Raw genomic sequence first — 23,811 nt, 5'->3', positions numbered from 1 at the left:
CATTAACTTTTGGAGCTCAGTTGTCAGTGTTTCAGTTATGATTTGACAAGCTTTTATTTTCAGTCTTTCTTCGTTTAATTTCTTTCTAAATGCTGCCACAAATTTTTCAGCTTTTATTTTTTTCCAAACATGTAATCCACACTAGTAGATTTAAAGATTGAATAGATTGTTGTTGTTTTTTTAAATCCTTGCCTGCCTTGGCCTTCTGATTGTTGGTACGTTGTGAAAAACGAGAAGCTGTGCTGAGCCATGCAGGCTATCAATCACGTCCCCAATCTCCATGACAGCTCCAAGTGATATCTCCACTGTTAAATGGAAAAACGTTTTGTTGCGCGCGCCACCTGGTCAAAACCAAATATTTTCACATACGCATTGTTAACATACCCATATAACAAATTACATTATGGTGCCATAAACATCCATGTGAAGGAAGTCGGGAGAAATGGCGTCACTTTTATTGCAGAAGCGCAGCAATAAGCAGCGTGTCCACATGGCGTTTTCACTGGGAAAAGCTGGGTGTGATTTATTTGACTATGCAGGGTTAAACATTGAGGGCTCTAAAACTTCAAGGATCTGATTTGCGCATATCTCACCACAGATTGTGTACATGCACCGATGCTGCAGTGAAAGAGCCTTCAGCCTCCACTCCTGCATCCTACCATCAGTTAAACCACATCAACACATATTATAAAAAGACATAAGCTCATGTTTTAAAAGTTATTCCAAACAACTTTATTTGCGGAAACAAACACACACATATTCATTTCATCCGGTCAAGATCCTGAGTGTGTATCTATTATGTGTATGTCCGTGCTGTGTGTGTGTGTGTGTGTGTGTGTGTGTGTGTGTATGTCAGTGTGCAGGGGTTTTGAACAGCCGGGCGACGTTCAGAAGGTCCTGCTCCTGTAGGCCGAGCTCCTCCATCAGTGTGTTCAAATACTCCACAGAGGCTGGCATCTCCAAGGCTTCTCGCACCACCGGAGACACCTCTGACAACCTGAAACACAAAGTCATACACAGTCACACACACGCCCTGACCAGGCTGCTGCTGTTAGACATTCCTCCATGTATGCACATCGCAGAGGAGGAAACAAATATGGAACTTAAATACTCTCATGATGTAATAACATATGTTACGCAGCACTCTTCAACTGTGGTTATACAGCTGTCCAGAAACTGAAAGGTCCTATTGTTAATAGACAGTGTTTAGCTATTATTAATACTAATGTTCTTATTCAAGCCCAGATCTGTGGCAGGATCCACTCAGCTATGGTTGCTCTGAAAGGTTTACTGAGTCATATGAATAACTTTGTTGAGTCAAACACAGATTTGAGGGGGTTCTGGGTTTCACTCAGCACAGTTATCCAGATTAATCCATAAACCTGCTCACATGAGTGTGTTAGTATGCACATTAGTATCCTGGTTTTAAATGTTGTCCAAAATATGATGCGTTTATGGGATTATTTATCTCTGTATAATCATATGCATGTGTCTGATTGTCTGTGTGAGGTTGTAGTTTAAATGCTGAACATCTCAGCCTCTTATTTCTCTATGAATAGAGAATGTTGAGAAACCAGGATCAGGTGTTTACATGCCGCAGTGTCCCGGTTTCTATTGGTCCAGCTCCAGGTTTTTCAAAACCACGATAAGGGCTCTGAAGGAGCCCATAATACCCCGAATCATCCAGTAATATCTAAACTTCACGTAAAGACCTGACAGACTGGCATGAGACAGACTGAAATCTATATACTTGTTAATTTTCAGAGAAGTTGTAAATCCTCACAAACGTTAATCTGATAACCAACATTTGAAAAATGTCTCATATGCAAATAGCTCACTACACTTTCACACACTCAGTCAAGTGTGTGTAGAGTACAGTCGGTTGCCAGTTTATTAGGGACACTCCGCTAAAATTGATGCTGCAGTCCTGCAATAAATCCTGCTTTCATGAGGGTTGTACTGTTTAGCTTTCAGTATTTTATAGAGGTGCTGATTCCTCTTTAGGATTGTTTTGGAGGTTTCAGTCTGTGGTGCTGCTGGTAAAACAGTTTCAACAGAAGCTGGACCTCATAAACTTCATGAAGGTCGGATTTATTGCATGGTTGTCGTTAAGACTATATTAGTTTTAACTAGTTGTACCAAATAAACTGGCATCTGGGTGTCTGTTCATAGTCGTTATGCCTGCACTAACATGGAATTTCACATCTGTACAGAAACTGGGTCATGATCTATTAAATCAGCACAGATCAACACTTCTATTTAAAGTGTTTACCTCCTGCTGTAAATCCACTGTGTGCAACCTTCCAGCTGATCTCTGTCACCTCTCTAAACCCCGTCCCTCTCCTCCTCCCTCCCCCTCTACCTGTCCTGTCTACCTGTGTGGAGGCGCACTGCTGGTTAATCTCCGGTTCACCCCGGGGTCTAATGTTGCAGGGGGGGCATCCATTATTCAGCTGGCCTGAACAATAGAGGCCAGACTAGCTTCACAGCTGCCATGCAACAGATAGATAAGACAGCATACCAAATTATTCATGATGGAGGAATGGAAGGATGGAGAAGCTTGAAGTCGAATGGGAACTAATCAAACCATAGAGTAGTGGGACATGTGACAAAGAGAAGCAATGTTTCCAAAAGGGCCGATTATCAAAGACAGATCAAACAAAAGACGGCTATCAAAAAGTGCATTGATGAACAGTCATCATATGCAGTAAATAAAAGGCTATAAAGTGGTTCAGCAGTTAGATAAAATCAAATCTTAAAAGCAGTGGTTTTAAACATTTATCTCCCAACATCAACTGTCAACATTACAAGACAGCCACTATCAGGTCAAAGCCACAGTGCACAGGTAACAAATCTAGGGTCTCTTTTCTCCACATAGGTCAAAAAATGTTTTATCACAACTAAAACTCTCACTGTGCAGTTGTGTTGGATAATTAAGCAAAATCATAACCAGAGGTTGACACAACCCAAACTACCCTACTAGATTTTCAAAGACTTCCCAATATCTCATTTTCGCAGCCTAGAAATTTTACATACTTGTGTTTTAAGGGAGAGATTGCAGTAACAACGCTCCCATGCTTTAAGAGTTACAGATGTGTTACCTGCTGCCTCTCAAACCGCACAACACTTACTGTATTCTTTTGTTTAGCTCAAGAGAGCTCACAATGTAAGTTATGAGGTCGATGCCAACTGACCGTGAGCCACTAAGGGAGTCATAAATCAGAGTCAGTCGGGCATCAGGTGAAAGTTTTCCCAGCCGGGGCAATTCAAACTGCTCATTTTGCTTGAATACACATAGAGGAACTGGTGTGTGTGTGTGTGTGTGTGTGTGTGTGTGTGTGTGTGTGTGTGTGTGTGTGTGTGTATCTTGAAAGTGTGCAGGGCTGCTTTTGTGTGCCCTCTGTCCGGCATCACGGATCTGGAGAGAAGCAGTCAGGTGGAGATAAGGTCATGAGGCGTCTGTGTGTACTTAGACAGGAGCAGCACGGAACTGTCCATGAACTGCCAGCAAAAAACACGCACAGTACACACACACGCACACGCATGCACACCGACACACACACACGCACGACATGGACTAAAAACAATGCCAAACCATGTAGCATCTTGTCAGATCTTTGCTTACTTTGAAGCTGTAAGTAAATCCGCTCCCATTTGGTTTACTAGCTTTCCTCTCTGATAGAAGAACAGTGGAGTTGCGTTAAAATGCACAAAGCTGTGCCGCTTTAAGCATTTATCAATCTAACCTGTTCACTGGCTCACAGACCCATTGGATCTGCTGGGTGTGTTAAGACAATCTACCTATAGACTATATAAAACAATGCTGTTTGACGGTCATTTTCAAGGCGCCCACATATGTGTAATCAGAGTAAACAGGCAAGCTAACCAAACGTAACCAAGAGGAGAGAGCACATTAGTCCAGTTTCAGCTGCTCTGCACTGACTTCCTGCAACATTCAGAATTGATTTAAAGGTCCTCCACCTCAAGGACACTGATCATCTGCTGTTGGTCAACTGGAGGTTTCCAGAAACAGCTAAAAGAAAATCATGGTTGCAGCCTTTGTCAGGGAAGCCAGCTTGATAAATACTTTAAAACAAAGCTAAAAACATATCTCTGAAACTGTTGTGCTTTGCCTCACACTTTTTACTATTATTATTGAGTGGGTTTCATTCTTCATCTAATTTCCCATTCATTTTCAAGCCCTGCTTTTATGATCATTCTGTCTTTTTTATATGAAGTACTTTGTGCTGCATTTCTTGTATGAAAAGTGCAACGCAAATAAAGTTCAGCTTAAATCAATTATGTCAGACTCAAGTTGGTTCGGACAGAAATATGCAGCCCAGGCCGCAGACTACATCATATCTTTCATCTATAAAAACAATTATTGCAAATAGGTTTGGCTGCTGGTCACGTAAGTTTCGCATATACTTTTTAAGCCACAGTTGATGTAAAAAAAACCCCAACTGTATTCATGTACTCACACACAAACAGCTGCACACACACAGGCAGTGAAGAGTTTGCTGAGAGGGTGTATTTCCTGGGGAACAATGGTTCTTCATTTCCTCTTAATTGACTCTGCTGCAGTCACGGTGCATCCTATTAACACTGAAGTAGCACATTCACACACAGACACACACCATAAACTTACAGATAAAGGAGTATGACGGCTATGAGCGTCCACTCTGGAGTTTTGTGGATGATGTTTGTGTTGGTGAACCTGTGGAGGTAAGAAAAAAACAAAAGTGAGCACCGGGCCAGTCACAAGTCAAAGGGTTATGTCATGTGAGGGTGTTTGTGCTGCAGGTAAATCTCACCACAGAAAATATGCGAACATACACGTAAGAATAGACGAGAGGAACCTTCTCGATGCAGGTGCCAAAAATCTCCTGATTCTGATAAGTAAACTTGGAAAATAAAATGTGCACAAAACCGGCCAAACACCACAAACACGTCTGCAATAGTGCAGTGATGTATGTTTCTGTGACAGCGCTGTGTATATTCTTTGGTTTAAGCCTCTTGTCAGCGGGGCCTCTGACAGCAGAAAGAGAATTCCTGGAAGCAGGACTCTGGAGGTGTTAACTCACTACTCAGTGATTTAAAAGCACTACTGTTGAAAACATCCTAACCGGCCAATGGGAACACAGAGTATGCCTGTGGCAGGAAATGCTCAATTCTGGTACACGTTTGAAAGTATTGTGTTTTTTTTTTTTTTAACTACTACACTGACTACTGCTGGGCAAGGGAATGTATTACATTTCTATTATGTAACAAATGCCCTTGGTCCACCCACACAGCTGCTTTCACTCGTTTTGTCTAATTAGACTCTTTCTCTGGTCCTTGTGGCCGTGTACAAACTGAGCTTGATTGACATCTCAGTGACCATCCTGTTAGTTTTGTTGCACCTGATTGGGTGGGAGAAGTGACACCTTTATCATTCTCACAGGCCTTTCTCACTCAAGACACTTTGACTTGCCACAGTAGGAAAATGCGCAAATGAAAAAAAACTAATGAAGGCTTAATTCCATTTAACTGCTTCAGTTTCAGGGTGCTGGTATTGTGCATGCTTCCTCACTGTCATGGCTTAAACAGAACGAAGCCATTGTTAATATTATCATTAGTAACACATTATCAGTAACACCTGTGCCTCTCCTGCTATGACTCCTGCCAGCTGTTATTGGTCCGTGAAGTTTGGTGACCTCCTGTATTTCCAGCATAGCTCCACCCATCCTTAACCTGAGCTGATGTCTAATCAGCCTGAAGTGCTAACACATGTCTAAGTGTGTGCAGCCTTTAAAAAAAACAAAACAAAAACATGTAATACTGTATGTATAGCATGTGTATGTAATCATAGGTTCACACAGAGTGGCTGCTTTCTGCCTGTATCCATATCCATCTATTATATTTCTATCATATACATGTGTGTCACCTGTTTTCAGCTCTGTTAACCTCTTGGTAAGGCAAAACATGTTAAAAAGCCACATGTATGGTACATCTGTGCTGATGTGTCAGAAAAGCACACAAAAAAATCCTATTCAGTCAACACTACATGTCAAAATTTAATGTGTGTAGTGGATGTTGTAATGTTAATGATGGCACTGTTACATTTAAGTGTCCCAGAGAGGCAGCACACACAACACCAAGGTCCTGGAACTAACAACAACAACTCTGATGCTGGGGTAGACCTTACTGTGTAATTATAAAGTTGTCATTAATATAACAGGATGTCTCTACAGACTGCAGGCATGCTGCAGCAGTGACGCAGTATGCTTTCATTCTGTTGCATACAGAAATCAGGCAAAGCTATTGGCTCTTGTACCAAACCTTTGAATGCATCGATGTGAACCGCAATGCCCGGTCAATACAGTGTTTTCTGCCTTATTTACAAATTAAATAAAAAATTTAAAAAACTTTTTTTTATGCCTCATCAACATGCCAATATGATCGGACCAAGTGTGTGTGTGTGCGTGCGTGCGTGTAACTGTGTGACCTTTTGCAAGTAGGCCTGCAGAGAGGAGTGTGTATTAGTGCTGCACGGACCTGAATGTCCTGATCAGGTTGTTCAGGTCAGTGGAGACGTCACTCATGGTGAGACGCAGCGGGCCGATGATGTTTCTGAGGCTGCACAACACAGAGACAAAAAGATGAGGGACAGAGAGACAAATACAACAGAAAAATGCAATTGACATCATAATAATACATAATAAAACACACACACACGCACACACACACACACACACGCACACACACACGCACACACACACGCACGCACACACACACGTACCAGCTGGTGACCTTCTCCACAGTGATCCGTTTCTGTATGAGGTGCTGAGCATGAGAGTCAATGGGCGGCAGAACTGGGTCCTTCAGGCTCTGGTCCTGGACTGTCACCTGGTGGGGGAACAAACAAGATGTATCAGAGCTGCTGGACAAACCTCAAAACACAACTTTCACGACTAGTCCCTTCATTCACAACGCTCCTGTCTTTCTGTTTTTCCTCCACTCCCTCCATCACTCACCTTGTCTTCATGCTGCTCCTCTGCCTCGTCAGGCAGAATACATGGCCCCCTATAAAACTCCTTGACTCTTAGCTCCAGCTGCTGGCTTTTTTCCCGCAGTGTTTTGTAGTCCGGAGCTGCAGCAGACGCTTTCTTCTGCACCCCAGCATCAACCCCTTCTGCATCCTCATTGGTCTGCTCATCATCAAGGTCGTCTTCATCCAGGTCCTCCTCTTTCTCCTCTTTAACATCAGCAAAAGGAGAGCCTAGTGAATGACCATCGCCATACAGGAACTGCAGGGTTGCGTCAGTGCTCCAGTCCTTCAACGTTCTCCTCAGGTACTCGAGGAGATTCAGCTGGACGGAATCGGGTTTGGTTCCAGCTGTAAGGTTCTTGAGTAGATCTCGTAGCCCCGCTGCCCCTCTCTTGCTCATGCCCACCTGGGTGATGTTGAGGCCTGGCGGGCCGGTCAGTGCCGTGTTATGCTTGTCCTGATGTGTGCTGATCAGAGCTGAAGAAGGAAGATGTTTGCTTTCCGTTGAGGGGTCTGAGTCTTTACATGGTGGAGAAGTGGATAGATCTGCGTGTGTGGCTGTTGAGTCATCAGGTCGTGGAGCAGTGTGAGTGACCATCTCAGACAAACTGCACAAACTCAGTTTTGATGTAGCCTCTTCTACACTGGGCTCCTCAGACAAGTCTTTCTCCTCCGTCACCTGCTCTCTATTTGGTTTGTCTGTGTTTAATGAGACCAGCTTTTGCTGTTTTTCACCATCCGTTCCAGCTCCTGTTTCACATGAAAGTGACCCCTGTCTCTCATTCTCATCTTCTCTCAGTTCACCATTCCTCTGTGCATCCCCACCTCGATAGGCCTGAACCTCCTCTTCATCTCCCTCTCTCCTCTGTTTCTTTGGCCTCTCCCTCTTCCCTCGTTCACCTTTTTTGTCTTCGTCTGTACGTTTAGGCAGGTCGCCCCAGTGCACCCTGGGTCCCTGCCGCTGGGAGACCACGCTGGAGACGAAGTCCTGCTCCTGTTCAATGTCGCTGCTTTCACTGTGGCTGAGGTCTGCTGCAGCATCACGCTGCTCAGAGCTGTCCACAGATTGAGTAGCCAGCGGGTCCTCAATGTCCTTTTCTTGGAGATGCCTCTCCAACAGCATCACCTCCTCACCAGAACTCCCACTGGACACACATGGGTTACACTGAATTAATATATGTGTCATAAAACCTACAGTATATTACATTTAGAACACCAAACATGTAAAAAGTGCAAGGTGTATCCAACCGTTACATGATTTAGCTTTTACAAAAAGGACATCTGATATTTTGCCATTTAAAATATTCCCTTGAATGAATATAAACGCTTATGGTAAGACATACCCATCTCCTTTCTTCATCAATTTTATTTCTGGATGACTGTCCGCGGGAAAGAACGTAAACACAGTTTTAATATGTAGAAAATGACTACATTCAATGGTCAGTTCGCAGTGTATAGAGTCAGGACAAAGACGGGAATAGCACACATACCTTTCATGCTGCCTCAGCCATAGAGGTGTCTTCAATATTTGTAGCTCAAACTCTTTGGAGGCTTTGTAGCAGAAGTTACTACAAAAGCACTAATCACAAGAGAGAGATTCACAATGACTTTTCTAAAAAATATATAATAAATAAATTTGTAATTTTGTAAAAGTAAATCCACACAAAGCAGCGCTTACCTTGCGCTCTGTGATGTCGTACACCTTATTGGTCTTAGTAGAAATTTTATACTGTTGAGTTGGGATCTATAAAATAAACAGTACCACTGAGTCAAGAAGCAGATTAGAAGCATAATATGATGTTTATTACTTGCATCAGAAAGTCGAGACTGATGTAAATGGTCTTACCTTGCCCAGTTTGTTTGGACATATGGGATAACCACACAGTTTAGCAATGGATCGCTCCTCTATAGCATCTTTGTAATTAGCAGGAGTAATGAACCTTGCCTGTAAAGAGAGGAGACTGAAAACATGTTGCTCACCACAGAAATTAAGTCACTTTGACAACAGTGTCAAAGCTGAACCTCCACAGTGCAAAATCATTCTTAAATTTTGATTCAACATATTTTTAAATGGTTTTCCAATGTATGGTGAATTAAGACACAACTAATTGATAATTCACTGCATCTACTGTAACTGAACAAATACATGACTTTTACATGAATTAAACTACTTGTAGGCTGACAAATAAATGATCCTGAATATGAATTAGTCTGGATTAACATCTGATCTCTGATCATAAAAAACTACATCAGTGTGTCTCAAAAGAAGCTGAAGACATCTAAATTGAAAACGTTATCATATCATGTCACTGTTATTTTAGAGGTCACAATTGTTCAAGCAAGCCTCACCTGTAGTGATCTTATTACCATCATTAACATTTTAAAATAGCTGAAAATGACAGGATCAGAATGACAGAACTACAGAATTAGGTCTGTTGCCATAGTGAACTCAGCTGATACGTACACAGTCAACCAGGAAGTCTTCAGCCACACTGTCCTCCAGAAGACGCTCCACCACCTTCAGGGCTCTTTTCTCCAGCTCCAGCTTCTCCCTCAGCTTCTCCTTCACTGCCTCCCTCCTGACAAACACATTTGAAGAACGTTATTTGTTGACACGTAATACTACTAAATTATCTATATAAAGTCGATTAAAACTGAGTAAGAGAAATGATGTACAACCACACCACAATCTGTGTTAAGTATGAGTGTATGAAATGGTGCATTAGCTCGACATTAGTATTTATAACAACTCTAGCATCCTGTGAAAAGACGCCGGTTCACACCTTCTTGCTTCTTCTTCAGCGGTCAGTGCTTTGACACGTTTCCCACCTGTCACACAAACAACAACAACATAGTTAAGATGCTAACAGGACTGTTAACTGTTTCCCACTACACCAGTGACCAGTCAATGAGCAACAAGCTAACTTACACAAAGTGTCTGTGTATGACACTGACGCATGTTTAAACTCCTTTCTGAAGTCTGTTAGGCTGTAAACACATTCGGGAAGCCAAAAATTGTTATGAGAGAACACATTCTTAAAGGAAACGAACCTTTTTTAGAGGTTTTACCGGAGCCTCCGCTCCTCCTTCTCTCCACCGCCTCCATGCTGTTTCTGTTTGGGAGAGTTTCAACTCTGACCGATGACGTATTTCATTCTACGGCGAGTCCAAACGGACAATCGCGCCGTTAGCACGCTCACCGGGTAGCGTGGTAGTGTTCACCGGGCTGTTTGGGACATGTAGTTAGCTGAGGTGGGTACCTAAAATGTCATATCTATTATTTTCTAATACGGCAACAGTGCTTGCTGTTTGTGACTGTGTTGGGATAGCTAAGATAGGACAAGAAAAGTTCTGTTTTCAGTCCAAAGGCTAAGCTAATACAGAGTTGAAGACTAGCATACATTGTACTCTCCAGACTGTCCGGTTTTCACTGCCCACACAGACTTATCTGCCCCTAACCGGATGGCTAGACGCTCTGAATTATCAGCCACTTGATAATCAGGTGGTGTGATGTGCATTAGTTTGAAATGAGGTCTCCTGCTTTTGTTAAAGGAATACTGTGTGAAGATAAACCCCACCTGAAGACAGCAGGGATGGCTCTGGAGCAGCTCAGTGATGTGGTCCAGAGATGTGTGAGTACTTCAGGGGACTGGAGGGGTTCAATGAACCTCACCCAGCCTCAGGGGTGGAGGAAGTATCCGCATTCTTTATTCAAGTAAAAGTACTTACAGCACATTGTGTGCCTGTCACAATTTCCCTGGTCCCAAAATAATGTCAGTATGTCCACATTTACTTAGTATATCCAACAGTCCAAAACTCAAAAGTATCTAATTTTCAATGAAATCCATCCATCCATCAAAAATTCAACAAATTCCCACATTGAGCAGTTGGAAACATTCATTTTTGCCTGAAAATGATCTGATTTCAAATTCATTCATTGCACACAGCAAGCCCTCCCTGATGACAGCTACACCACCGAGGATCATGACGTCTTCACCATTGCTGGGCGGACCTGCATCGAGGAGGGAAACTGTGCACAGGTCCTCAGTATTGTCCTGGATGAAAAGAATCAGGTATATTTCTCAAGGCTGATCACTGTTTCAGCACGTAGACGTGTTCATATTAACTGTTGCACTGCATAACACTCCTCTTTCTCGCTGTAGGACATAGTGAGATGTATGGGTTGGAACCTGCTGCCACCCCTGATTCAGGTTCTGCTGAAGAAAGAAAACAAGAACCTTTCTCAATGCTTGGCCATTTTCAACCACCTTCTACAGGTCTGTTCATCTGCACGACAGTCAGTGTCAGGAATGTATTGATCTGATTCACAGTGCTGATGACAGGATTAGATACAAGATAAAACATTACAAATCTCACATCATAAAGATGCTTATTGTCTTAAGCGTTAGGATGAAATTGTTCTTTTAAAGGTTTAGTATGTAACATTTCTGCATTAAAGTGTCTAAAAATGACTAGACCTATGTTATACTGAATATTTTGTTTAACTGTGTACTTACATTATCCAAAATGTTTCCAACAATGCCTAAACCCAGAGAAATCTGTCTTTTTATTCAAGGTCATTCAGTCGCCTTTACTCCCTCTAGTTGCTATAATTTCATGGGAAACACAGGAAACACCAGATGATACGTCAAAGTGAGGAAGAAAGTCAGAAAACATTTCTGCCTGAGTCATGTCAGATAGGTTTCATTGGCAATGTTGTTTAAAAACGAGGACAACAACTCCCATGATGCAATGCTGCTTCACAACGTCATCAAACTGCATCTTTTGTTTTCATTGCTTTGATTGAGAGACCCATAGCATCGTTTTTTAATTCTCCTTTATTCTTCACTTGAGTCCCTGTTTACTTTCACAAAGTGGTCGCTAGTCTTCCTGGAGTCCACACAAAGACAACAACAATAACAACATGTCAGCCGTTGACAATCACAGCATCAGTAAGACCAGAAAATGCAATGTAGACCAAATAGAAAGATCAGAAAAGTGAAATGCCTCATTCCAGACCTGCAGACCCAAAGAGCTGCTGATTGGCCTGTTGGAGCAGCTGGAGCAGGATGACCCTGACACCATAGCAGAGAGCCTCCATCTGCTGTTAAGCCCTCTACAGAAAGGTAAAGACTACTTCTCTATGTATATACTCCAATGTATTTGTCAACTCAAGTGTAGCAATTTCCATCGTCCCCCCACTGTCGTCTGTCTTCCTCTCAGTGCTGCTAAGCCTGGGCAGCCGCAAGGCGTCGTCTTTGGGTATGACGCTGTCCACTGTGCTGGACCAGGTGGCCAAACTGCCTCTACCTCACACCAAGGAGCAAGAGGAGGACGATGTCTTCTCGCTGTGTCGCTGCTGCACCGATCTCACAGACTTTGTCAGACCCTTTGTGCAGGAGGCCAAGCAAAACAACCTGAGCAGGAAGGCGCAAACTGACAGCGCAAACAAGACGGCGGGTGAACAGAACAAGTGTAAAGAGGACGAGCTGCAGACAGAGCTGCTAAAGTTGTGAGTGAGAAATGTGAAATGTTTAACAACTGAGCCTTGCATATGAAATATCTGCTCATATGTTTTCTCATATTACGCATTGGTTAGTAGCAGTATGAAGCCCAATAGGGATGCCAAGTTGACTCCTTGTGATTTCCTTTATGCAGCTGTATGAAGACTCTGAGTCATCCTCTGCTGGAGGTTCAAGTCAAGGATCCGGACACTTTGGCTGTGTCTCCTCTCAGGAATTTCGCCACAGAGATTTTGGTATTCATGCACCGTAATATTCTGAAAAGAGCTGATGCTGTCCTCTAACTTTAGTGGAAATCTTGCGACGGGTCCTGCAAAATTCTACTGACTTCCCAACCGCTTTCCTTACGCGACCTTTTTTCCATCACTGAGTAAGCTGACGACCCCTGACTAAGTGACATATTCGATGGACATTATGTATTATATTCAATGCATAACAATAACAGTACAGAACAACGGAGAGACTGTACACTTGCCCCAAATTTGCAAATACAAAAACTTCAGGAAGTGTCTGTAAAATGAGTGATTTGGATGGATTTTGAGCAGATGATTTCCTGTGAATATTGAATCAGAGAGAAGTTGTCCTGGTATTTTTAGGATTTTTTATGCCTACTGTACATTTCTTACACCTTTTCACTGTGGAGCTTTGGCGACCTCTAGTGGGGCCCAGGACCCCAGCTTGGCAACCAGTGCGTTACAGTGGTATGTCAGTAAAACTCACAATTTTCCTGGACACTGGCAAAGTAAATTGCACTAATTATGAGCATACAGTCATTTGAACTACCACTTACCATTCTTACCAAATATGTTAATAGTGCAGCGTTTTCACTCATGACTGGTGAGGTACTCTGTTAGATACTACATTAATGGCGGATCTGTTTCTTCATACAGACCAGCCTCAGCTCTATCGGAGAGTCCATCCCCACTCTTGTGTACCAGCCTCTGCTGAAGAGAAAACAGGTTCCAGGCTTTCTGGAGGAGGAGGTGCGTTATCCTAAAGAGTCTTTGGCCAGCCTGGCTCACCTAGTGTTCGTCCATCACCTGGCTGCAGACACCTTCCCCAGTGTTTTCAGGTAAGATGGGAAAAATTACTATAATCCTAAAGTTTCTTCAGGTGTGGCTTGCGATGAGCCCTGGACAATGCTGATGATGATTCATGCTGAACACTTATTACAATAACATCCAGAGCTGAAAAGCATTGTTAATCCTCCTGACTCTCTCTGTGTTTACAGTCCGGTGTTCTGTCTGCGGTGTAACATGGAGCACATTTGCCTCCTCCTGTCCAGGTGAATGCATGACACAGTATTATGCCGTCTGTTCTGTGCTGGTGCACTGCTGGCAGTCCTGATCTCATCTCATCTCATATGACATAACATGATGGCGGCACAGTTTGTCAAACACTGCATTTGTTCAGTTGTGCATCATTCAGAGTTTTTTAAGCAGTCGCTGACATCTGTAAAGTCATAGTGAATGTTATGTTTTTAATGGAAAAAAGAGCATTTTAAATGGCAGATCAAAACCATTGTGTATAACTAATAAAGAAACAAGTAGGGACAAAACTTTTATTTCTACATCCATGAAAATGTCTATATAGTCACTAGTCACACCATATAACCACATAGTGCTCATAAGTTCCATCCTGAATAAATACAGACTTGTTGATGTTGTGCATTTGAGCTGAACCTCTCGTAACTTATCTCATTGACAGAACTGAGGAGTCCAGGATTCAGAAGGGACTGGTGAGTCAAACTGAAACATCGTTGTTCGTTCATTGTCCTTGAGTCCACGTTGAGTTTTTCGTTTTTGCGGCATTCTAGAGGTTTATAATGTAGTTTCCAAAGATTTCTCGGGTGATTAAGTCAAAAAAGAAGTACTGTCAGTTGATCTCAACAGCTGTGAAAGTTTATTCACAAGACAAGAATAGTTTGCCACTGTAGCAGGCCCATGAGGCTGTAAATGCTCATTACCCACCAGGAAAATGGCTGATCAGATGAAAGGTGATGAGGAAGACCCTTACCACCCGTGGGGCAAAAAAGCATAAGGTTTGACTTGAGGAAAAGAAAGGCTTTGTTGTCACCCCAATCATCTGCTGTACAGCAGATATTTAAGGACCTCTCAGACTCAACTTTCATCACTTGAACTGTGCTGCGTTAGCCTCAGATCAGCTCAGTCATCTTAACGCTAACATATCCCCAGATCTAAGCAAACAAAACCATCAAGTGTAATTGGGGAAAAAAGTGTTGGAAGATTCCGTGCGATGTACGTGTGTTTGCCGTCACACAGGAGCTGTATGAGAAGAGCCTGGTGCGGGTGGAGGATGGCAGTCTGCCTGCAGATCTGCTGGAGATCAAAAGCTTCCTGGCAGTCCCTCAGGTGAGCACAGTTCTCATTCAGACGTCAGCTTTCACTCTGCTGGGACTCTCACAGTGGGACGCCTCGCTGATACATGCTTTGTCACTGATTCCAACGCTTGTTTGCAGAACCTAGTGAAGGTCATGACGATATGTCCAAGGCACGATTTGGTGAGTCTTCACTTTAGTAGATAATTTAGCAACTTTGGCTAATGTAATGTCAGAAATAAATGACTTAACAATAACCCATATTATAGCCTTGAAATTATTTCTCATGCATAAAACCTTTTGAAATCTAAATTTGAAACCTATTAACATTTTTGCTTCTTGCTCAACAGAGAACCAGAGGTCTGAAGGTGTTCCAGCTGAGCATTGATAAGTTTGACACTGAAGCAAAGTACAGTTTTTTCCAGTGAGCTCCACCTTTTCCTTCTTGAAAGTCATCAGAGCTGTCTCTTTCTGCTCCACCCTCCAGAGTGTTGACTTATCCTGATTGTCCTGTTTCAGGTACATGCTGAAAACCAGTAATCACTCGGGAGTCGAAGGCTACATCATTAAAAACATCAAGAACCAGATCGACTTTGCCCTGCAGGTGAGATGGCATTTTGAAGTTCATGGGGGGCTGTTAGGTCCATTGCCATTTTCAAGGTAATGACTAATAGCTAAATGAGTGTCTGTCCAGAGTGAAGGTTGTAATTTAAAATCTCTCTTACTTGTAAAAGTCTGTTTTTGTCTCTTTCTATCCTCAGCCAGGTAACGGTAACACCTGGTTTGAGGGGGCTCACCTGTTGCCTTTGCTGCGTAAAGTTCTCAGTCTGCCAGATGGCCCAGAGACTGACCTCCTGCAGTACCTGGACAGGTCAGCACACACGTAACACCCCCTCCATCTATTTTCATCTTTTGCATTAGGTGAGAATAAGGGTGCAACAACATGTTAGCCAGAGCCGAAGTTCAATTAGATAAATTTAAGCTAAGCTAAAGCGTTGACCGGTCATGTTATTATGAAGCATTGCTGTGAGTCATAATGAAATAGTACTAAAAACCAGCCTAGGATTCAAGAAAGGGTTTTGAATGGATTTGTATAAGTACATGCATGTATGTGCAGAATTTTTTAATAAACTAAACACTTTTTTCCATTGTCAAGTGAATAAAATGTGATTGAATCCTTAAAATAGTTCCAGCACATAAAGGTTTATAAAGAAGGAGGTGAAGCATAAAGAAAGGATTATAAGCTGCCTAAACGATCCCAACTCAACGTCCATATCCGAGTCTTTTCTGGAGCTTTCAAACATATTACATCATTTGCTAAAGTACAGTTTCCAAGCTCATCTTTTTGTGTTGCTTTGAACAGAGTCATGGAGTCTCTGAACCTGCTGCGTTACCTCGTCATCAGAGACAAAGTGACGGAGAACCAGGTGAGTTTTACAGCTGGAGTTTTTATCTGATCCAGGAAATGTCAGGACACCCCTCCTTCCCTTCATGCTGTTCTGCCACTGTTTTGTTCAGACGGGGATCTGGACCGAGCTGTATAAAATAGAAGATACGTTCATAAAGCCGCTCCGTGTTGGAGTGAACATGTCGAGAGCTCACTACGAGAGGGAGCTCCACAACACCATGGAGACCAAGCGGGGCAAGGCCAAAGGTCAGACTGATGCTGGGTTATTAGCGCTGACACTCATGTGTTTCAGTTCCACCTTTCTTTAAAACCACATGTTAACTTTCTCAGACTTACAGCAGAACTGAAGAAGCCTGTGAAAAGTCATTTTAAGCATAGGAATTTGCACAGAAACATTATGTGGTAAATCTGGTTTCATGTTCACCCACTTGGGTGTTTGTTGTGATAAATATGATAAAATTAAAATAAGCTGTAACACAGCAGTGTTGTGACAGCATGAATGTGTTTTCCACAGAGGAGTCGGTGCTCTCTGTGTCCGTCGGTGACGAGAAGCTGCCGAACATGACGTCAGAGTCGCAGATTCAGGTCAGTGGCGGTTTCACATTCACGGGACAATCAAACGGCGCTCGATTGTGTGTTTGTGCAGCGCTGACGTGGTTGAATTTTAATGTGTGCTTTCAGGCTCTGCACTCAGCCCTGCACACGTTTGACATGATGGAGAGCGTGTTGGTGCGAATAGAGGAGCTCACCGAGGTGAAGGAGAATCTTTAGGCTGAGCTGTGAGCTCATCAGAGATCCTCGTCGTCTCAGGGCCAAGCGTACACAAAAACAAGCCTACAACCGTTCTGTTCATTGATTTGTTTTAAGAATGAACAGCATCACTTGTGGATGCATTATTTCAAATTGTTAACAATTGTGCACTGTTAGTGTTGTTGTGTGTGTGTTTGAAGTTGTTTTCAGCAGGTCTGCTGGGGATTTAGAATTAAGTGTTAAGTAACTTTAAAATGTTGCATAATGTCTATAAAATATCCAGTAATGGCTGGGAAGTTTATATTACTTCTATAATACATAAAATTTTGTACACATGGATTAAATAAGGTGTTGTACTGTTTATTCTAGCAAGTGTGATATTTTCTATGATTAAAAAACGATTATGTTGTGGTTTGGTAAATTTTGGATGTGGTGTCTGTAATGAGCCTCCAGAGTAATGAGACTCTTGGAAGTTTGGAAAATTCTTAATTTTATGTTTTACATGATACTTTCAAGGTTAGAAATATGCTTGAATTTGAATATACTCCATGAAAATGCTCAATTTTCAGGATAATCTGGTGTTTCATCTACACCATCACTCATGTAAAGCCAAAACTGGTTTAATATTTAAAACAGAATAATCCAGCCGCTTGTTTTGATTTTCCCTTTATTCGACAATCCAAAGTGGAGTGAGGCAGAAGGTACATTTATCAGTGTTATAATTTAACACAGCTGAAACAGACATATTCTCATACGGCTGCATTCACACTCACTTTCATAACATACAGATGAATTCATAAGCACCTTCAAAATAAAAGACCTTTCATACTTTAAGGAATATTCCCTTCATACAGCGGTCATATGGTGCTATGGCAGCAGTGACAATAGTAAACAATACGGACTCTTCCCTCTTGACAAGACCCAATTCAGACAGAACTAGAATACTTGTTGTCTTAAGTGATAAATACAAGGCTTTTTGTAACGACTTGGGGCATCACTCAACTCTACAGAGAGGCTACAGTAATGACAAGACCACTTAAGTTTTGTATTTTTCTCTTTTGTTACAGGAAAAACCTACAGGATGTAAAAATAAAGAACAATACAATCAGACAGTGCACAGCTGCAGCAGAAACCCTGAGGGCTAAATATTTATTTCACCAGACAGCTTGTAGATGGTTTGTTTTAAATCATCGTAAACCTGTACAACCATTGACACGGCAGCCAACAGTCTGCCAATATAAGGCCTTGAGTCAAAGCTTTTCCTGTCTAGGTTATAGCTGACAGTGCACATCTAGAGCCCTTTAAATGCCCATTTGCAAAGTACTTTGTACCATAGCTGCCATAAATAAAACACATTTTACTCTTAACTGCAGGCCTGTGAACCAGCCAGTCAAACCTTAAATGGATACTAATATCAAAATATATGAAGCATCTAACGGGTCGATGAGAGAGAACTTTTTGCCCTCGCACAGAAATGTACTAGATCTCTGTTCTCTTCTTCTGGTCATTTCTCCACCCAGGATGTAAGCTTTTCTCCACCTTGCTTTGCAGCATCCAGTTTATGTTACGTGAACCGAAGCCTTGGAAGCCAGCAGTTCCAGTCCTGCTGAGGTTTCACAGGTCTGTGAACAGTGGGTGCTGCAGGGCCTGAGCAGCTGTGATCCTGGTAGAAGGGTTCAGGTCCAGCAGCCGGTCCAGCAGATCGTAGGCCTCATCGGGAACTCTGTCCCAGCCCCGCTCATCTTCCGCCACCTTGCTGCCTGTCTCTGAAGTCTGTTTAGCGAGGCGAGTGGTTTCTGTGCTCCCTGAATGTTCTTTGTGCTGCTTGAATGTTCCTTCAGTGGGCCGATGTGTAGGCGTATCATCTTGGATCTTGTGAAGACGGGTGGTGGTGGAGTCTTCGTTGGCTTCAGGAAGTGGTGTGACTTCATCGTCTGGTGACGGCCTCCGCCCTCTCAGCGTCTCGCACAGCGTCCTGAGGTCCTGCTGAGGCAGCTCCCGGCTACACACCACCGCCTTACCTAAATGAGGTTCAGCCCAAAAACAGGTTCACTACTTGCACAGAGCCTTCCAAACATCACAGTGACCATCGGTGGTGATAAACTGTGATAAACAGAAGCAGAAGGATCAGTTTGTGGAGTAAGAAATACTAATACACACCGAATGCCTTGGCAGCCTGGATGGTCTCTCTCGACCCTCGAATGGTCATGATCTGAGTTAGGGCGATCAGGTCATCGCTGGCTTTGAAGAACGGGTAACGACCACTGAGCAGCGAGAGCAGGATCACACCAGCTGACCACACGTCTATAGCTGCAGTACCAGAAGGTAAGACAGGGGAGCGGGTGACAGTTAATCAGTAAGAGTGAGAGATGAATGAACATATTCATACCAGTCTTTGCACAGCTGTCATTATATTTGTGTGGTTATCAATCATGTACAATAGACCAACCTGTTCCTTGGTTGGGACACTTTGTGAGGACTTCTGGTGCTCTGAAGCCTGGGGTTCCTGCCCTGGGAGCCACTTGCTGCTTCCTGTATTAATAAAAACACAAAGCAGGAGCTTGAAAAGACAAAAATAAGTGAAAGAAGAGCAAAAAAGAAATTAAATGTATGTGTTTTGTAAAAATGAAAAAAGAGGTTCTATTCTTCTTCTCTCTCTGTTTTGTCACCTGGACATGCAGATGTTGCAGACGCGCTCAGTCAGGTAGCAGTTACAGGTGAGGCCCTGCTGTACGCTCCTCTGAGCTTTCTGACTGCTGCTCTGGGTCCTGACAGGCAGTGGGCCCCGGCTGGCTGAAGAGTACCTTCTGCTGGCCGGGTCCTCTGTTTTGCTGGGCTTCACCAGCTGAACAAAAGATGTGAACACAGAAGATATGAAGACATGAAGAAAGAATACACTGAAAAACAAACCTTTAAAAGTCAGACAAACGCATCACCACACCGGCATTTTTAAAATGCCAGTGTAAAAAAAAATGTTGCAAGGATTCAGGACTACACTAAAATACAAATCTTCCTGTTCTCCTTTACAATGCAAGCCTGATAAATAGCTTTTAAACATCAGTAATTACTGCCATTTTGGTGTGATAGCTAATATTAAAGGGAACAAGAGTAGCACATGCTTCTTATCCTTCCAAAACCTTTACTTTCCATCTTTCTTACCTCTATCTTATTGGCAGCTTGTTTGGTGGTGGATGGAGCTGGAGTGCAGCTGTTCAGGTTCCTCTCTCCAAACACAGGCCGTGGCACTTTGCGCAGTCCTGTCAAATCCTAGAGAAAACACACATGGAGAGCAGAATTTAGCTAAAACCAGCACGTCAGTGCAGAAAGCAGAAGGCAAAACACAGATACTCTCACATACCCAGACAGGAAATTCTAAACTTGGCCTGTGATACCCAAGAAACCTTAATTACACTTATTGACAATTCAGCTTTTGACGGACAAACAAAAGACTCAGAAAGGCAAAAGGCAAAATATTGACTTAGTGCAGACACCTTTGTGTGCTTTGTGCGAGAGGTGGAGGTGGTGACGGTGGTGGTGGTGACAGAACGTGCTTTTTTAACCAGTGCTTTCCGAGAGGCTGAGGAGGACGTGGGGGTGGTGGTGGTGGGGGAAGAGGAGGAGGAAGGCGGGACGGTCGTGGACTGCCGTGAAGGCAGAGGTTGTGACGTTGAGGCTGTGGTGGTTTTGGGAGGGAGTTTAGATGGTGCTTTGCTCCGCTGTGTGGTGTCTTGTGTCCCTGTGGACCCTCCACCTTTTTGCGATGGCTTCTGCCTCACCACCTTCAGCAGCTCAATCTGGGTGTCTGCTGTGCCCTGAGCCAGGCCGAAGTCCACCAGCGCATACCTACACACACATTTGAAACGTGAGATTTGAACATGAATGTGAGATTTAAATACCAACCAATCAGATGATCACAGACAGGTGTGACTGCTCACATTTTGCTGCTCCTGTTGTAGAGGAAGTTGTTTGGTTTGATGTCTCGGTGAATGATACCAAACTGGTGGATGTGTCTCAAGGCCTTCAACAGGTGATAGATGTACAGACGGACCTCTTCAAAGCTCAATGAGCCAATGATGTCCTGATGAGTACGTTTTAATTGGATCAGAAGTTTTAAATGGCATTTCAGCGAACATAGAAACAAGAGCTACATCAAGAAAACTCCTCAGTGATTAATGTCTTATGAATTACATTACAGATTGTGTCCATGCAGAATTCAGTATGTCACTGAAAGCAGAAACTGTGCATACCACAATAGCTTGATGCTCCATATACGGCATTACAATCACTACATGGTCCTCCTTCCTGAAGCAGTACGTCACCCCCATCACATTCTCTCTGCCGCTGCAAAAAAAAGGAGGGGGTCTTATTTAAAGTGAACTGATTTCTCTGCGACGATGTCACTCTGGGCCAGTCACTTGCAAGAATTTATAAGAGAAACAAATAAATGCACATTCCTGCATCCGAATGAGCTTCTTGCCAAACCACTCATCAACGCACGTAGGTGTGAGGGTTCAGTTGAATCATACGTTCGACAAATGAAGAACCCACACACCAATTTGCTACGCCATAAAAATAACCTTTAAGGAAAGAGCTTAAACAGTTATGAAATAAAGGCACACAACTCTTAGATGGATTATGCGTCAGCACGACAACATGACTGTAGTAAGTATAGAAATCTCTAACTCTTTAAGTGCAGTACATACAGAAAGTCTCAAAGGGTTTTAAATAGCCAGATAACACAAACAAAAACAAAGACCTGCAGAGGGAATAATAAACTCCCATGAAACTCCTTTTGAACCAGTTGTTAAAGGCTGACAATGATTATAACTGATAAAAAAAGTAAGTTTTTTATTATGTTAGTTATGTAATACTTATTGCTAATCAACAAAGTATAAAAACAAAAACAGCAAAACATATACATATGGATAAGCTAACTTCTTTCTTTTTGCACTACCATATACATTTGCACTACTACATTCTCTCTTAATGTGTCATTGTTTAGATTGTACAGTTTTTATTTATTTCTTTCTAATATATGTCTTGTCACAGAGGTTGAGAGTAATGTAATTTCGATTCTCTGTTTGTCTTGTACATACTGCAGAATTGACAATAAAGCTGACTGTGAGGTGATGAAAATCATAATCAGGAGATTAAAAAGTGAACAAGAGCACAAACAATAGATGAAGCAAAGTCTATCATTGTATTTTCAGATGTGTGTTGAGCAACAATCCTGGACTCACCCTGCAACGGTGAGACACTGAAGCTCAGCAGCGATGCGTGCAGGATGGCTGGTTGGGATGAGATGCTTCAGGGCAAACATCTCTCTCCTCCCATCCCGCATCTGAGCCTCACCAAGATACACCGAGCTGAACGTACCTGATGCACAGATTCACAAGTCATGAACACATCACCTCTTCTGCTCCACTAAATCCAACAAGGGGAATGAGTTACCGCTGCGTTAATCTTAAAGGTTTATTTGAAGCAAAGTATATAAACTCAGAAGGTGTGGAAAAAGTCATACAGAGCATGTACCTTCACCAATTTTGTCTATGATTCGGAAAACCTTGGCCAGCTGAGGAACAGCTTTGTAGAGAAACTCAATGTCTATTTCCACATCCCCTGGAAGGAAATAGACAAAAAAAAAGGCTGTCACAGATGTACAAATTTTCTTCCTCACTCACTCAGATCAGGAAAAAACAATGTGAGGTGAGAGAGGTGCAAGAATGACAAAGCTTTACAGGCATGCCTATGTTACAGGCTTTCATTTAAGAGGATTATTTTATTTATGTCTAATGTGCATCTGCACAGAGTGACATAGACCTGAAAACAAAATCCACACTTTGACAAAAAAGGACATATATTATAAACATGCACATACTACTTCTTCAACCAACCTTCAAACATTACCCATTAACTATAATATGCTTATACAATAGTGCATTTAGATTCAATTGTTGTGTTTTTGAGTCATAAAGCGTCCAACTTACTTGGGACTTTGCTTCTCCTGTGACCTCTGTCAGATTTAATGATACATCCGTCTGTGCTGACCCCTTCTGTGCAGACAGGAGACATCGCCATCTATAAAGACAGAGAAAGAAACTTTAGGAAGATGGACATGTTAATGGCTACAGCCGAAACCATTTTCATTACAAACGTTACTGTGCAGTTAGTCACTGTCATATTAACGTTAGGGATCAATGTTAAGTTGGACAGTGTATGGTGAGCCGTAGTGAGAGGTTATTGGCAAATCACCTGGTTACCTTGGCAGATGGACAGGAAATGTGTACAGCTAATGATAATCTAAGCTCTCTTTTCCTTCCTCATCATAACAAAACTAGCATGCTACTGTTAGCCACAGTCTGTCAGGCTAGCGAACTGCACACTGATTAAAACAAAAAACTCACCGCTTTAGTTCGTCGTAAAGTCCCGCAGTTCCTCAAACAAACAAGTCATAAACACGCCATACAGATGTGAGCTAAATCTCCATCAGGAAAATTTGAATATATAAATGTCACTCAGTCAGCAGCTCAATAAAAAAAACTCATTTCATACTTTCAGACTGAAGCTTTTCCGCCAACAACAAACTCCGCGCTAAAAGTTACGTCAGACACATCTCGCGTTACACCACCACAAATCACGCGATATCGGCCGATCTCTCGGCACACCGCCTGAAAGACTGTGGGACCGAAAACTACACGAAATTAAAGCCACACATATGAAGTCTTGTCATATCTGGGGCCGTAATCACAAAACAGCCTCAAGC

At 42.6% G+C, this 23,811-nt stretch overlaps 3 protein-coding genes across 3 annotated transcripts; 1 reads left to right on the top strand and 2 right to left on the bottom strand.

Moving 5' to 3' along the window:
* Window positions 1-744: 744 nt before the first annotated feature.
* Window positions 745-10,143, bottom strand: rpap2 (RNA polymerase II associated protein 2). The gene is made up of 12 exons (XM_041949262.1): window positions 10,082-10,143; window positions 9,814-9,859; window positions 9,495-9,609; window positions 8,877-8,975; window positions 8,709-8,774; window positions 8,521-8,609; window positions 8,374-8,409; window positions 7,017-8,175; window positions 6,782-6,888; window positions 6,538-6,618; window positions 4,649-4,717; window positions 745-997 (listed from the first exon to the last, which is right to left on the bottom strand). The coding sequence occupies exons 1-12, from the start codon at window positions 10,134-10,136 to the stop codon at window positions 853-855; spliced, it is 2,067 nt and encodes a 688-aa protein (XP_041805196.1). The 5' UTR covers window positions 10,137-10,143; the 3' UTR covers window positions 745-852.
* A 60-nt stretch (window positions 10,144-10,203) lies between these two features.
* glmna (glomulin, FKBP associated protein a) lies at window positions 10,204-17,409 on the top strand. Its single transcript, XM_041949436.1, has 19 exons — window positions 10,204-10,282; window positions 10,583-10,662; window positions 10,978-11,103; window positions 11,194-11,307; window positions 12,048-12,156; window positions 12,254-12,542; window positions 12,689-12,788; window positions 13,443-13,624; window positions 13,784-13,837; window positions 14,260-14,290; window positions 14,835-14,924; window positions 15,032-15,073; window positions 15,241-15,314; window positions 15,410-15,494; window positions 15,652-15,761; window positions 16,254-16,317; window positions 16,409-16,544; window positions 16,813-16,883; window positions 16,980-17,409. Exons 2-19 carry the CDS (start codon window positions 10,624-10,626, stop codon window positions 17,067-17,069), a joined length of 1,806 nt encoding a protein of 601 aa, XP_041805370.1. The 5' UTR covers window positions 10,204-10,282; window positions 10,583-10,623; the 3' UTR covers window positions 17,070-17,409.
* Window positions 17,410-17,714: 305 nt separating this feature from the next.
* On the bottom strand, window positions 17,715-23,627 carry cdc7 (cell division cycle 7 homolog (S. cerevisiae)). The gene is made up of 12 exons (XM_041948511.1): window positions 23,453-23,627; window positions 23,036-23,126; window positions 22,581-22,667; window positions 22,289-22,424; window positions 21,296-21,389; window positions 20,984-21,126; window positions 20,540-20,891; window positions 20,208-20,315; window positions 19,718-19,893; window positions 19,498-19,580; window positions 19,209-19,358; window positions 17,715-19,069 (listed from the first exon to the last, which is right to left on the bottom strand). Exons 2-12 carry the CDS (start codon window positions 23,124-23,126, stop codon window positions 18,663-18,665), a joined length of 1,827 nt encoding a protein of 608 aa, XP_041804445.1. The 5' UTR covers window positions 23,453-23,627; the 3' UTR covers window positions 17,715-18,662.
* Window positions 23,628-23,811: the final 184 nt, after the last annotated feature.

Source organism: Chelmon rostratus, chromosome 12, assembly GCF_017976325.1.
Source record: "Chelmon rostratus isolate fCheRos1 chromosome 12, fCheRos1.pri, whole genome shotgun sequence".
Lineage (NCBI taxonomy): Eukaryota > Metazoa > Chordata > Actinopteri > Chaetodontiformes > Chaetodontidae > Chelmon > Chelmon rostratus.
The sequence above is the reverse complement of the archived record's forward strand: the minus strand, read 5'-3'. Positions and strand labels throughout refer to the sequence as shown.